Source organism: Callionymus lyra, chromosome 15 (assembly GCF_982586985.1).
Source record: "Callionymus lyra chromosome 15, fCalLyr1.hap1.1, whole genome shotgun sequence".
NCBI lineage: Eukaryota > Metazoa > Chordata > Actinopteri > Syngnathiformes > Callionymidae > Callionymus > Callionymus lyra.
Window position 1 is genome coordinate 2,510,422 of NC_141832.1, and position 13,355 is coordinate 2,523,776.

General features: G+C 41.9%; 1 protein-coding gene across 1 annotated transcript in view; it reads right to left on the minus strand.

The window, feature by feature from the left end:
• hlfa (HLF transcription factor, PAR bZIP family member a) overlaps window positions 1-9,155 on the minus strand; it is an 11,841-nt gene extending 2,686 nt beyond the window's left edge. Inside the window, exons 1-3 of the mRNA XM_087809084.1 lie at window positions 8,892-9,155; window positions 6,909-7,289; window positions 1-20 (exon numbers count right to left, since the gene is read on the minus strand). The exon at window positions 1-20 is cut by the window's left edge and continues 183 nt beyond it. Coding sequence (XP_087665210.1) covers window positions 1-20; window positions 6,909-7,289; window positions 8,892-8,997 — 507 coding nt within the window. The 5' untranslated portion in view covers window positions 8,998-9,155. The remainder of the gene's footprint in view (window positions 21-6,908; window positions 7,290-8,891) is intronic.
• Window positions 9,156-13,355: the final 4,200 nt, after the last annotated feature.

A 13,355-nucleotide genomic window follows, 5' to 3' on the forward strand; every position in this document is an offset into this window, starting at 1 on the left:
GGGGCTCGGGGTGTCACGGGCTGGAGAAACACAACAGGTTATTATAGACTTCACAGCGGCCAGCAGGGGGCGCCACAGGACAGGAGCAGCAGAAAGTCACATGGTCAGTGTCAGCTGACTGTGTGTGTGTGTGTGTGTGTGTGTTGTGCAGAACTACACACTGGTCTGAACACTGGTGACGTCATCAGCAGATCTTTGACTCCTGCTTCAGTAAACAACTGTTACGCAACTTCTCCGGCCACTTCCCTGACCGGCCACCAGGAGGCAGCATTGGTCACAGCAGCTGAACTTCTTTAAATGTTTGGGATTCGAACTCGCACCTGAGGCTGCTGAGCCGACGCTGACCCAGATCTCCGAGATCCTGAGTGACAGGCGGCTGAGCTGCTGACGAGTGCGTCACACACTGGAAGTTCTTGCTGTTGTGTAGTATGTTTGTGTAGCTAAGGTGTGTACAGTAGCTACCATGCTAATGTAGCTCAGTTGATGCAGCTATGCTGGTGTAGCTAAAGTGCTGGCTAGCTACAACGTTACTTTGATGTTTTATCTTGATCTTTAAAGTATATACTTTATTGAATATTGTTTTGATTGTTTAAGCGCTTTGTGACCCTGGTCTGGAAAAGCACAAATACAAATACAAATTAATTACTTACTTACTTTGTGAAGCTAAGGTGTTTACGTTCAGTAGCTACCATACTAATGTAGCTCAGTTGATACAGCTATGCTGGTGTAGCTAAAGTGCTGGCTAGCTGCGACGTTATGTTGGTGTTTGTGCAAGTGTGTTTATGTAGCAATGGTGCTAATGTAGCAATGTTTAGCTAATAGTACAGCTTGGCTACATTCTGAAGTTGTGTAGCTAGGTTGTTTATGTGGTTGGTTCGGATGTAGCAATGGTTATAATGTAGCTAAAGTCATGTAGCTTAGGCGTTCATGTAATTAAAGTACTGATGTAGCTATGGTGCTAATTAAGCTCAGACTTGTAGCCAAGTCTTACTTGTTGTTAAAGTCGTGTAGCTAAGGTGTTTACGTATCTTAGGTGCAGATGTAGCAGTGGTACTATTGTAGATTATCTTATGTCGTAGTGAAGTTGTACTTGTAGCTAAAGTTGTTTAGCTAACGTGTTTATGTAGCTAATGTGCAGATGTAGCAATGGTGCTATTTTGGCTAAGTTTTTGATGTTTCCAAGTTAAGTAAGTAGCTAAAAGTGTCAATGACGTAGCGACAATGCTACGACAAAACCTACCAAGTGATCGAAAGGTTAATATTAGCAAAAGGCAACCGTGTTGTTATAGAGCCTTGTTAGCGAAACAAACATGCTAGACATTTGCGAGCTACCATGTAGCCTCCCGTTGTTGCTAACATCCGTGTAATAGTAACGTGTGCAGGCGTAGCGAGAACGTTTGTTAGCGATCTATATCCTCTGAGCCGCAGAAGTTCGTACGACGCTCAAGTATCGCAGTAACACGAGGCACACAAATCCTTTAAGCCCCCGAGGAGACGCCAGCTAGAAGCCGAAAATACCTCGCCCGCACTAATCGCCTTTGACCACCATTTTCATCCTAATTAGCGTTCGTTGAAACGCCGAAGCTAAAAGCAGCACGCCCGCTCGCCGACCCTTGACCTCATCAGAATATCACGCCGTCCCCCCGGTGGACCGGAGGACCCGATTGAAGACGTGGCCCAGAAAAGAAAAAAAAAAAAGCGAGCGCGATCGGAGATTAGCGAGCGGCTTCTTCCTCCTTCGGGGCTCAAAAGGGCAAACGCGTAACAATCAACAACCGCCACAAGCTTCTGGCTCAGCTCTTTCTTAACGAGGACACACGGCGGGTCACGGAGCGTCTCGTTCTCTCGTGGAACCGAGCGACGAAGGGTGTGGTTATAATGGTGTTCTTTGTGTGATTAGATCACAGGCGTTGTTTGTGACTCACAAAATTGAATCTTCCACTCGAACAACAACACCTTCGTCTCTGATTCACTGCTGACCAGGTTAGCTTTCACTTCCTGTTTCCTGTCGCACTTCCTAGATGTTGGATTCAACTTTATTTAAATACAAAATAAAATTAATTTGCTGCCACCATCGCCCCCTGCAGGGGTTACTATGCACTTCTAAGCAGACGCACCAAGAATTAACAGGTGTGTGTGTGGAAAAAGCTGTTCATTAAAGAAAGAACTTCATGTTTGCGTCGCACTCTGGCGGGGGAATGTCTGAGCTCGTGTGGACGTCATGTTCTGCGGCTCGTAAAGTGTCATCTGAGAAGAACATGACTCTCGGCTCCAGAACAGGCTGATCCTGTGCGGCGGGTCACATGACCAGAGGCCAGAACCTTCTCCCGGGCGGCGAGGAAAACAGACGGAAAAAAGGGTTTATCGATAACTGAAAGAAGATCGATGATAGAATGATACAGGTTCACTGGAAATCTACGTAAAAAAAAGTAAACTTTTTTCAACAAAAGAAAAACAACAATAAAAAATATAATTAAACCAAAGTAAAGTTTGTCAAAAATGTGTTGTTTATGTTAACTCAAATTTAAAGAATCTAGTTTAGTAATATTATACAAAATATATATAAATTAGGGGTGTCCATGTCAGACGGGAGACTCTGGTGTCGATAAAGTTTTGAGATTTTGAAACAAAAAACATAAGTGTACTAATACAGGATTGAAAATGTTTGTAAACAAAATAAATATAATGTGGCTTCTAGTATTACTCTGTGAGGCGTACTGTTACACTGAGTAACTATGGTGACTCGTGGAGTAATACTACGAAAATCACTAAGTAATACTGCAGAGAATCGACACTATAAGAATCACTGAGTATTACTACAGAGACTCACGGACAAAGAATCGCAGCGTAAAAGTACAAAGACCTGCGGAGAAATACTACGAGAATCGTGGAGTAATACTACAGAGACTTGCGGAGTAATAGTACAGAGACCTACGGAGAAATACTAAGAGAATCGTGGAGTAATACTACAGAGACTCGCGGAGTAATATTACAGAGACCTGCGGAGTAATACTACGAGAATCGTGGAGTAATACTACAGAGACTTGCGGTAATAGTACAGAGACCTACGGAGAAATACTATGAGAATCGTGGAGTAATACTACAGAGACTCGCAGAGTAATATTACAGAGACCTGCGGAGTAATACTACGAGAATCGTGGAGTAATACTACAGAGACTCGCGGAATAATACTACAGAGACTCGCGGAGTAATACTACAGAGACCTATGGAGAAATACTACGAGAATCGCGGAGTAATACTACAGAGACTCACGGAGTAATAGTACAGAAACCTTTGGAGTTATAGTAAAGAGAATCGTAGAGTAATAGTACAGAGATTCACGGAGTAATAGTACAGAAACCCGCGGGGTAATACTACAAAGTTTACCAAGATTTTAAGAGTAATTTAAGTTATGGGATTTGACACAATCTTTTACGTTGGCTAAAATGTATTTTAAGTGGGTCTACAAAAAATAATAGTTTTTGTCTGATAACTACTGAAAGGGCTTTGCTGCGATAGGATTAGGAGGTGTTTGAATACATAGAAAATATAAAATACAACGTAATAATATTCTTTATAGTTCAGGAGGTTTGATCCGCTTCTGTGTTAATGAGTCCATCATGTGTTCATCTCACATGTTTCCTCCGTCAATCACCGAAACCATCAGGAGGTCAATTGAAAAGCGAGAAACGTGTTCGGCGTCTCGTCGCCGTGGCGACGTGATAATGAAAGCAGACATGTGTTCTCGCCTCGCAAACGCACTCGCGCAGCGTGAGCTCGAGACGTCATCCTCGCTCGCCGCCGACGGAGGCCGAGGCGTCCTTTTGTGCCGCGCCGCTCGCACGTGACGGCATCACGACCCAGTCCATGTGACCTGGGACGGAACAGCCTGTGCAGCCGGAGCGAGGGAGGGAGGGAGGGATGGAGGGAGCGAGGGAGGGAGGGAGAGGAGGAGGAGGGGGAGGAGGAGGTGAGGAGGGGGAGGAGGAGGTGAGGAGGGGGAGGTCCATGCCGTGACAACAAGCTCACAGCTGAGTGCCGCACACGGCGCCGGCATGTGTCAGTCACATGTACTTCCGCGCGGCAGGAAACCCCTGTTCACGTGTGTACGTGTGTGTGTGTGTGTGTGTGTGTGTGTGTGTGTGTGTGTGTGTGTGTGTGTGTGTGAGTGTGTGTGTGTGTGTTAGGACATCACTAATATCAAAACACACGGTTTTTCAAGCGTACGCATGTGAGATCCAGTCCAAAGTGTCACCCACGAGCGGCACCTGCGACACCACAGAGAACAACAACAACAACAACAACAACAACAACAACGTCACAGGTCGGACCTCGAGACCTGCTCGCGACAAACAAAGAACCTCCAGTTCCACGACACCTTCTTCCTGCCGTGGTTCCCTTTGGCACAACACAACTGACGGTTCGTGTTGACAACATGTTCTACCAGACCGTGACACGTGCGGACAGAGAAAAGACTCCAAAATCTTTAGGCGACTTAAGGTCACGGGCGGAGTGTTGATATATCGACCCAATGATGTCAGTGTTTATGTTTCTTTAACCAAACGCTTCCTTCTGCTTTACCCTTACATTGATAATCCATGTTCCTTAACTTATCTTAAAAACTGGCATCTCTATTTTTCGACATGTGAATCGGCCTACCTTTATTTTGGGCCACATGAAATGACCAGGCGGGCCACGTTTGGCCCCCGGGCCTTGAGTTTACATATTGGAATAATGGTTTATCTACCAAAAAATGTATTTATATATGTAAATATGTATACACACACAAGAAAAACTTTATATTTTTAACATTAACATGGTGTAAAAAAAACGTTAAACGATGATTTTGTTGCCGTTTAGTTTCTGCTCCTTTTACGCAAACAGATTCTGTTTCTGAAAAACTTGTTTGTCAAACTTTACTCTCCTCACACCACGACTACACAACAACCAACAACTTGTTAAACACAACCTCACAATTCAGAGACACACTTCTGTTCACGCACACGTTTCAAAGGTTCTAAAGGTTCTGTTTGAGATTCTGGTTCCGCGAGCGTTCGCCGCCATGATTGCGTCGACCTTGGTGCTGTTTGTCGAACCTCGGCGAACAACAACACAACTACACACCTTGACAACCGGCACACAAACAAGCATGACTCGGCACAAACCGAGCGCCTCCTTGAACTGCGAGTCCGAGGCTGTAAACCCGGGACTTTCATGACCATTGAAAGCTGGACCTCTGTGTTCAGAACCAGAACCACAACAACAAGGTCACGTAACGACGTCTCAACAGGACGACGTCGCTTCAAAGCGTTGTCGTCTTCGACAACATTTATCAGCAGCAGCTTCGACTTTATCGCACGAGTGAGCTTCGGTTTCCTGACGACTTCCTGTCGTCGCTCAAATGAGTCTAAAAAAAAAAGTAGGTCAATCTACTGGAGGGTCTAAAGTTAGTGGCGAGTCAAAACTCCTCTGAACGTTCAAGGAAGAGAAATTGTCCCCAAAGTTATTGTGTTGTTGTCGTTACCATTTGCATCATGTGTTGGTTTTTATTGTCATTTCATGTGTGACACTACGTTTGTGTTGTTATGGTGAATCATGAATCTCTTTGTCATTACTTGTGTGTTATTATTGTTAATGTCGATGTTATTGTTACCGTCTTCATTGTGTATTTGTTGTTTATGTGACACTTCGTTTGTGTTGTTGTTGCATCTTCATTATCGTCTTTGTTGTTACTTGTGTAATGAATGAATTTGTGACACCATTTTTGATATTGTGTAGTAGTAACCATCTTTCATCTCATGTTATTGTTGTAGTAATTATTGACATTTTTCACGTCTGTTGTCAGCGTTTTATTGTGTACACTTGTTGTTCTTTCATTTGCAACACTATTATGTTATTGTGTTGTTGCCATTTTGTTCATGTTTTTTTAAGTTTTATTTTACTCATGTTTGTTTGTATTTTTGCTGTTAGTCTTTTTTTCAATTGTGTTTTTGTTCTTTTACTTGTGACACTAGTATCGTCGTTGTGTTATTGTTTTTACGTCTTTTTTGTGACTTGTGTTAGTATCGAAAGTTATTTTTGACACTAATATTTTGATATTGTGTTGTTGCTGTTGCCATATTAATTAATCTTGATATTGTGTATTAGTAACCATCTTTGTTAATGCATTTGTTGTCACTTGTGTTATTGTTCTTCTACCGGTGACACTATGTTATTGTGTACTTTTGTCATTATTATCGTATCTGTGACACCATTTTTTATATTGTGTTGTTGTTACCATCTTTGTTAATGATGTTGTAGTAACTTGTGTTATTATTGTTGTTCTTAAACCGGTGACACTATGTTATTGTTGTCGTTACTTTTGCTATCATTATTGTATCTGTGACACCATTTTCTATATTGTGTTGTTGTTACCATCTTTGTTAATGATGTTGTAGTAACTTGTGTTATTATTATTGTTCTTTTATTTGTGACACTGTCTTTGTGTAATTGTTGTTGTTACCATCTTTGTTAATGATGTTGTAGTAACTTGTGTTATTATTATTGTTCTTTTATTTGTGACACTGTCTTTGTTTAATTGTTGTTGTTACCATCTTTGTTGTATTATTACCATTTATGTGACACTATTTTTGTTGTTGTCGTTACAATATTCACTCATATCTTTGTTGTGACTTGTGTTATCTTTACCTTTCGATTGTGACGCCATTGTTGTTTGTGTTGTTGTTGTCGTCGTGATTATCGACACGTTTCACGTGTGTGACGCTAACGTTTATTATCATGAATATTGTTGTTGTTGTGTTATCGTGAGCGGCACAGGTGAAGGTTGTGTAACCCTGCAGTGGTGTGACACGTGTGTGTAGCTGCAGTTGTGTACACAGCTGTTGTGCGAGCGTGTGCAGGTGTCGCACCTGCTTTGCCGGGGCTGCGCATGCAGGGCTGCGAGAGGCCGGTCTGCACGGAGGTGGTGGCCCGGCTGCTCAGGTCCACCACCGAGGGCGCGGCGGGGGTCTGTGGGGGGCCGTGTGGGGGGCCCTGTGGGGGGCCGTGTGGGGGGCCCTGCTGCAGGGCCACGGGCGGCTCCGCCGGCTCGCTCTGCTGGGCCGTGTTGGCGGGGATGCCGTTCTCGGACAGGAACTCCTCCAGGTCCATGTACTCCAGCTGGAAGTTGTCCACGTCGTAGGGCAGCGTCTTGTCCCAGAGCGTCGGGCCCAGGAAGGCCGACTGAGGGTGTTTGGAGACGCCGCTCTCGTCCTCCAGCTTCTTCTCCTTCTCCTTCTCTTTGCTGAAGCCTGAGAGGAGGACCGGCGTGAGGAACATGTTACTGAACACCATCATGTACTTTCAGCTGAGAAGTTCAACATCTGATTCACACAAACGTACAATATATAGAGATTTATGTTATATTTATACATTTTCACTGGATCAATGGGTTCCATCTCTGCTCCAATCATTGTATTACTCAGTCTTCTATAATATTGTTATTACTATCCTGTTCTTATGGAAGTGTGACTATGTTTATTTAAAATATAATAATAATAACAATAATTCTGAAACTAAAGCACTTTGTGGCACAATATTTATTTTTCTTTACTTCGATGTTACGTCAATAAAATTAAATCCAATCATTGTATTACTCAGTCTTCTATAATATTGTTATTACTATCCTGTTCTTATGGAAGTGTGACTATATGTATTTAAAATATAATAATAATAACAATAATTCTGAAATTAAAGCACTTTGTGGCACAATATTTATTCTCCTTCACTTTGATGTTACGTCAATAAAATTAAATGAAATCAATGTTTGTTGTGATAAAAACACACAATTCAAAGTACATTTTTCAACATGTATGTGTGGCCGACATGAGATAAAATGATAAAAATAAAATGATAAAACTAAAATGCGTTTTACTGGTAAATTCTTCAGTTTTCTTGTGCATTCATCACATTTGTAAAACATTTTCCCAACGACACAAAAATGCTTCTGTCACTCGGTTCCTGTCGTCGTCAGTCCTGAGCTGAAGAGAACTTGATAGAACGTCTGGACGAGCATCGAGATCATCAGAACCATCGGGTCTGACGCTCGGTTCCCTGGAAACATGACTTCCACGACAGGAACACGAACCTCACTTTAATGATGTTCAAAACATCAACAACTCGTGCTTTGGTTCACAACACAAAGTGTGTTTGATCAACAATGGTGCGACACACAAGCAGGTGGCGTCCCTCAAGGTATCACCATCGTCCCTACGGGCTTCTTATCCAGGAGACGCTTTCATTTTCTCTGCGGCCCCGTGTGACCCCCAGGGCTCAGCAGAGAACATCTGAGGTCGTGTCTCCTGGTTTACACTCACAAACAAGTATATATACCTTCGATCCCGTTGTACCTTCGAAATAAAAACTATATATACTTGTTTTTAAGTGACAAATACCAACATTTTTTCTTCTTAAATATTGAATTCAAAATGTGTTTTTTAAGAATCCACATGGTATTATCGTGACATTAGTCACACACTAGACACAGTTGCCGGTTCAGGGTTCACAGTGAGTCCTGTGACTCTGGCACTTCCTTGTGGCGCCCGTCGTTCCGGACTCTCTGAGATCCAGTGACCCCCCGCGGCGGGTGGAGGTCACAGGTGCTCAAGAGATAAAAGAACAGCGACCCTGGAGGGGGGACAGGAGGTGAAAGTTCGACCTCAGGTGCGGAAGCTGGAGCAGCGACCAGTGGAGCCCGTTAGAGGGCGGAACACGCACGAAGTAGAACGAAGCAAAAAACAACAAAAACAATGTTAATCTTGTTGAAATAACGCGAGGGTTAGTTTAGGTTTAGTTGGTTAGGATCTGGTTACAGTTGGACGTTCATTCGAGGATCTACTGACAACAACAAGTACCTTCATCGTGGCGGAAGGGCAGCTTGAGCGGGTTCTCCAGCAGGGACTTGAGGACGCCGTGGGTCGGCGGCATGAAAGTTGGATTCATCAGGAGAGGTCTGGCCATGGTTCTGCTCTGGGGTCACGAGAAGGACCTTCAGATGTTCTCCCTGGAAACCAAACAGCTGGTAGAAAAAAGGAGCCGCGAGACGCTGGAGACCCGCAGGAGATCCACGGTTCTGAGGCTCTGGAGGAGCAGGTCTGAGCTGCTGTGGGTCTGTGGACGAGGAGGAGGTGCTGAGGGAGGAGGAGAGGAGGAGGAGGAGGAGGAGGAGGAGGAGGAGGAGGAGGAGGGAGAGGCGTCCATGTGCGGAGACGGACGCCCGTGACGTCAAAGCACAAGAGGGGGGCGTTCAGGGAAGCTCGGAAAGAACATGCGGCGTTCAAGGACTTTTAATGCGCGAGAATTATATTAAAATGTAATATTTTTGTTTATTTTTATTTTTTTATTTATATGTGGTACTAGGTGTTACAACGCAGAACATATAACAGTAGTACTGCCAGTACTATGTTGTACTTACAGTTCAGGTGAAAATATAACTTTGTTGAATAATTATTACACTTTTCTACTCAACATCATGTCGACTAAAGGTTGGGATTATTTTGGGAGGAATTTGTTACTTTTTAGAGTTATAGACAAAAATGTATTTACGTATCACGATACAGGGACAACTATATAATAAACATTTGGATATATAGTGATACTGTATTGACAAGTATACATGTGTAGTATTGTCGAGTACTTGACTCTGGTGTTGTGATAGTGTAGTAACAAGTATATATGTGTAGTATTGTCCAGTACTTGACTCTGGTGTTGTGATAGTGTAGTAACAAGTATATATGTGTAGTATTGTCCAGTACTTGACTCTGGTGTTGTGATAGTGTAGTAACAAGGATATATGTGTAGTATTGTCCAGTACTTGACTCTGGTGTTGTGATAGTGTAGTAACAAGTATATATGTGTAGTATTGTCCAGTACTTGACTCTGGTGTTGTGATAGTGTAGTAACAAGTATATATGTGTAGTATTGTTCAGTACCTGACTCTGGTGTTGTGATAGTGTAGTAACAAGTATATATGTGTAGTATTGTCCAGTACCTGACTCTGGTGTTGTGATAGTGTAGTAACAAGTATATATGTGTAGTATTGTTCAGTACCTGACTCTGGTGTTGTGATAGTGTAGTAACAAGTATATATGTGTAGTATTGTCCAGTACCTGACTCTGGTGTTGTGATAGTGTAGTAACAAGTATATATGTGTAGTATTGTCCAGTACCTGACTCTGGTGTTGTGATAGTGTAGTAACAAGTATATATGTGTAGTATTGTTCAGTACCTGACTCTGGTGTTGTGATAGTATAGTAACAAGTATATATGTGTAGTATTGTCCAGTACCTGACTCTGGTGTTGTGATAGTGTAGTAACAAGTATATATGTGTAGTATTGTCCAGTACTTGACTCTGGTGTTGTGATAGTGTAGTAACAAGTATATATGTGTAGTATTGTCCAGTACCTGACTCTGGTGTTGTAGTATTTACAGACCACATGACTCTTGACGAAGTCTTAACTACTTTCATTTGTTTTTTCAAACCAAAATATGTCCAAACATCAGCTTTAAAAGCTGCAGGACTCACTGTATCCTCTCGTCCTCAGTCATCACTGCTTTCATTTGTTTTCAAACCAAAACATGTCCAAACATCAGCTTTGAAAGCCACCGTATCCTCTTGTTCTCAGTCATCGCTGGTTATTCCTTTAACTGTATAGGACGTAATGATTGCTGCCATCTAGCAAACAAAGATTTAATCAGTACACAAAAACTAACAAATGCAGTGATATTTACATGAAAAAAAGCATAATTTTACTCTAAACACACTTTGTCGAACATTAAACCATAAAAAAAAGTATTATTCGAAATCTAAAAATGAGATAAAATGCTGTCGAATACAGTAACTGGACAACTGGACTTGAACCTTCTTAACCGAGAGCCAGAACGATCTCAGGTCCAGGAGGTCCTCAAGCCCCCCGAGAGGCAAAAGTTTGACCATCAGAAGTGAGGACGTGTGCTTTTGTATCCTGAGGTCAAGATGACCTTTAAAAGGACGGTGCAGGGCGGGGGGGTCGAGGATGTGACCTGAGCGAGAGAAGGTCGAGGCATGGAGGGGGTTCTGGTCTCAGGCCTTGAGACGGAGACACGAAAACCAGGTCACATGACGGTGCGTGTGGTTCCACTAACACACATCTTACTCCTCAGACCCACATCTTACTCACACTCTGGAAACTTCAGCCTGCGTTCCTTCTGCTGTCAATGTTCAACCGACGAGCAGCGTGACGTGAACTTGACCTACTTTCCACCAATGGGGAGGCTCGTCCTGGAACTCTACCTTCCTCATGGAAACATATGCTTTCTAGGGTCGCTGCTGAGTCACGGCTCGGGATCCTGGTCCTGGGAGGGTCTAAGACTCGCACAGGAGGCTCTCGAGGATCAGGGTTCACGCCTTTCTCTCCAGGAAGCTGTAAGTTCAGGGCTCCGCCCGAGCACTAGGGTGTCGGGGAGGGAAGTACTTCTTGTTTTCAGGGACAAACAACAACATGTGCGACAACACCATGTTGCTGCTCTGAGAAATAACTAGAAATAACTGTTTCCATGTTTAGTTTCTGTTTAGAACCTTCAACAAAATCATTGATCTTATGTCCAGATTTATGTAGAATGTAATATAATCATATATGGCTTTTATATTTTATAGATTTTTAAGATGTTTATTAAAAATGAATATAGTTTATTTTTTACAAATAAAAACAACTTGACTCTGGTGTTGTGATAGTGTAGTAACAAGTATATATGTGTAGTATTGTCCAGTACTTGACTCTGGTGTTGTGATAGTGTAGTAACAAGTATATATGTGTAGTATTGTCCAGTACTTGACTCTGGTGTTGTGATAGTGTAGTAACAAGTATATATGTGTAGTATTGTCCAGTACTTGACTCTGGTGTTATGATAGTGTAGTAACAAGTATATATGTGTAGTATTGTCCAGTACTTGACTCTGGTGTTATGATAGTGTAGTAACAAGTATATATGTGTAGTATTGTCCAGTACTTGACTCTGGTGTTGTGATAGTGTAGTAACAAGTATATATGTGTAGTATTGTCCAGTACTTGACTCTGGTGTTGTGATAGTGTAGTAACAAGTATATATGTGTAGTATTGTCCAGTACTTGACTCTGGTGTTGTGATAGTGTAGTAACAAGTATATATGTGTAGTATTGTCCAGTACTTGACTCTGGTGTTCTGATAGTGTAGTAACAAGTATATACGTGTAGTATTGTTGAGTACTTGACTCTGGTGTTGTGATAGTGTAGTAACAAGTATATATGTGTAGTATTGTCCAGTACTTGACTCTGGTGTTGTGATAGTGTAGTAACAAGTATATATGTGTAGTATTGTCCAGTACTTGACTCTGGTGTTGTGATAGTGTAGTAACAAGTATATATGTGTAGTATTGTCCAGTACTTGACTCTGGTGTTGTGATAGTGTAGTAACAAGTATATATGTGTAGTATTGTTGAGTACTTGACTCTGGTGTTTTGATAGTGTAGTAACAAGTATATATGTGTAGTATTGTCCAGTACTTGACTCTGGTGTTGTGATAGTGTAGTAACAAGTATATATGTGTAGTATTGTTGAGTACTTGACTCTGGTGTTGTGATACTGTAGTAACAAGTATATATGTGTAGTATTGTCCAGTACTTGACTCTGGTGTTGTGATAGTGTAGTAACAAGTATATATGTGTAGTATTGTCCAGTACTTGACTCTGGTGTTGTGATAGTGTAGTAACAAGTATATATGTGTAGTATTGTCCAGTACTTGACTCTGGTGTTTTGATAGTGTAGTAACAAGTAAATATGTGTAGTATTGTCCAGTACTTGACTCTGGTGTTGTGATAGTGTAGTAACAAGTATATATGTGTAGTATTGTTGAGTACTTGACTCTGGTGTTGTGATACTGTAGTAACAAGTATATATGTGTAGTATTGTCCAGTACTTGACTCTGGTGTTTTGATAGTGTAGTAACAAGTATATATGTGTAGTATTGTCCAGTACTTGACTCTGGTGTTGTGATAGTGTAGTAACAAGTATATATGTGTAGTATTGTCCAGTACTTGACTCTGGTGTTGTGATAGTGTAGTAACAAGTATATATGTGTAGTATTGTCCAGTACTTGACTCTGGTGTTGTGATAGTGTAGTAACAAGTATATATGTGTAGTATTGTTGAGTACTTGACTCTGGTGTTGTGATAGTGTAGTAACAAGTATATATGTGTAGTATTGTTGAGTACTTGACTCTGGTGTTGTGATACTGTAGTAACAAGTATATATGTGTAGTATTGTCCAGTACTTGACTCTGGTGTTGTGATAGTGTAGTAACAAGT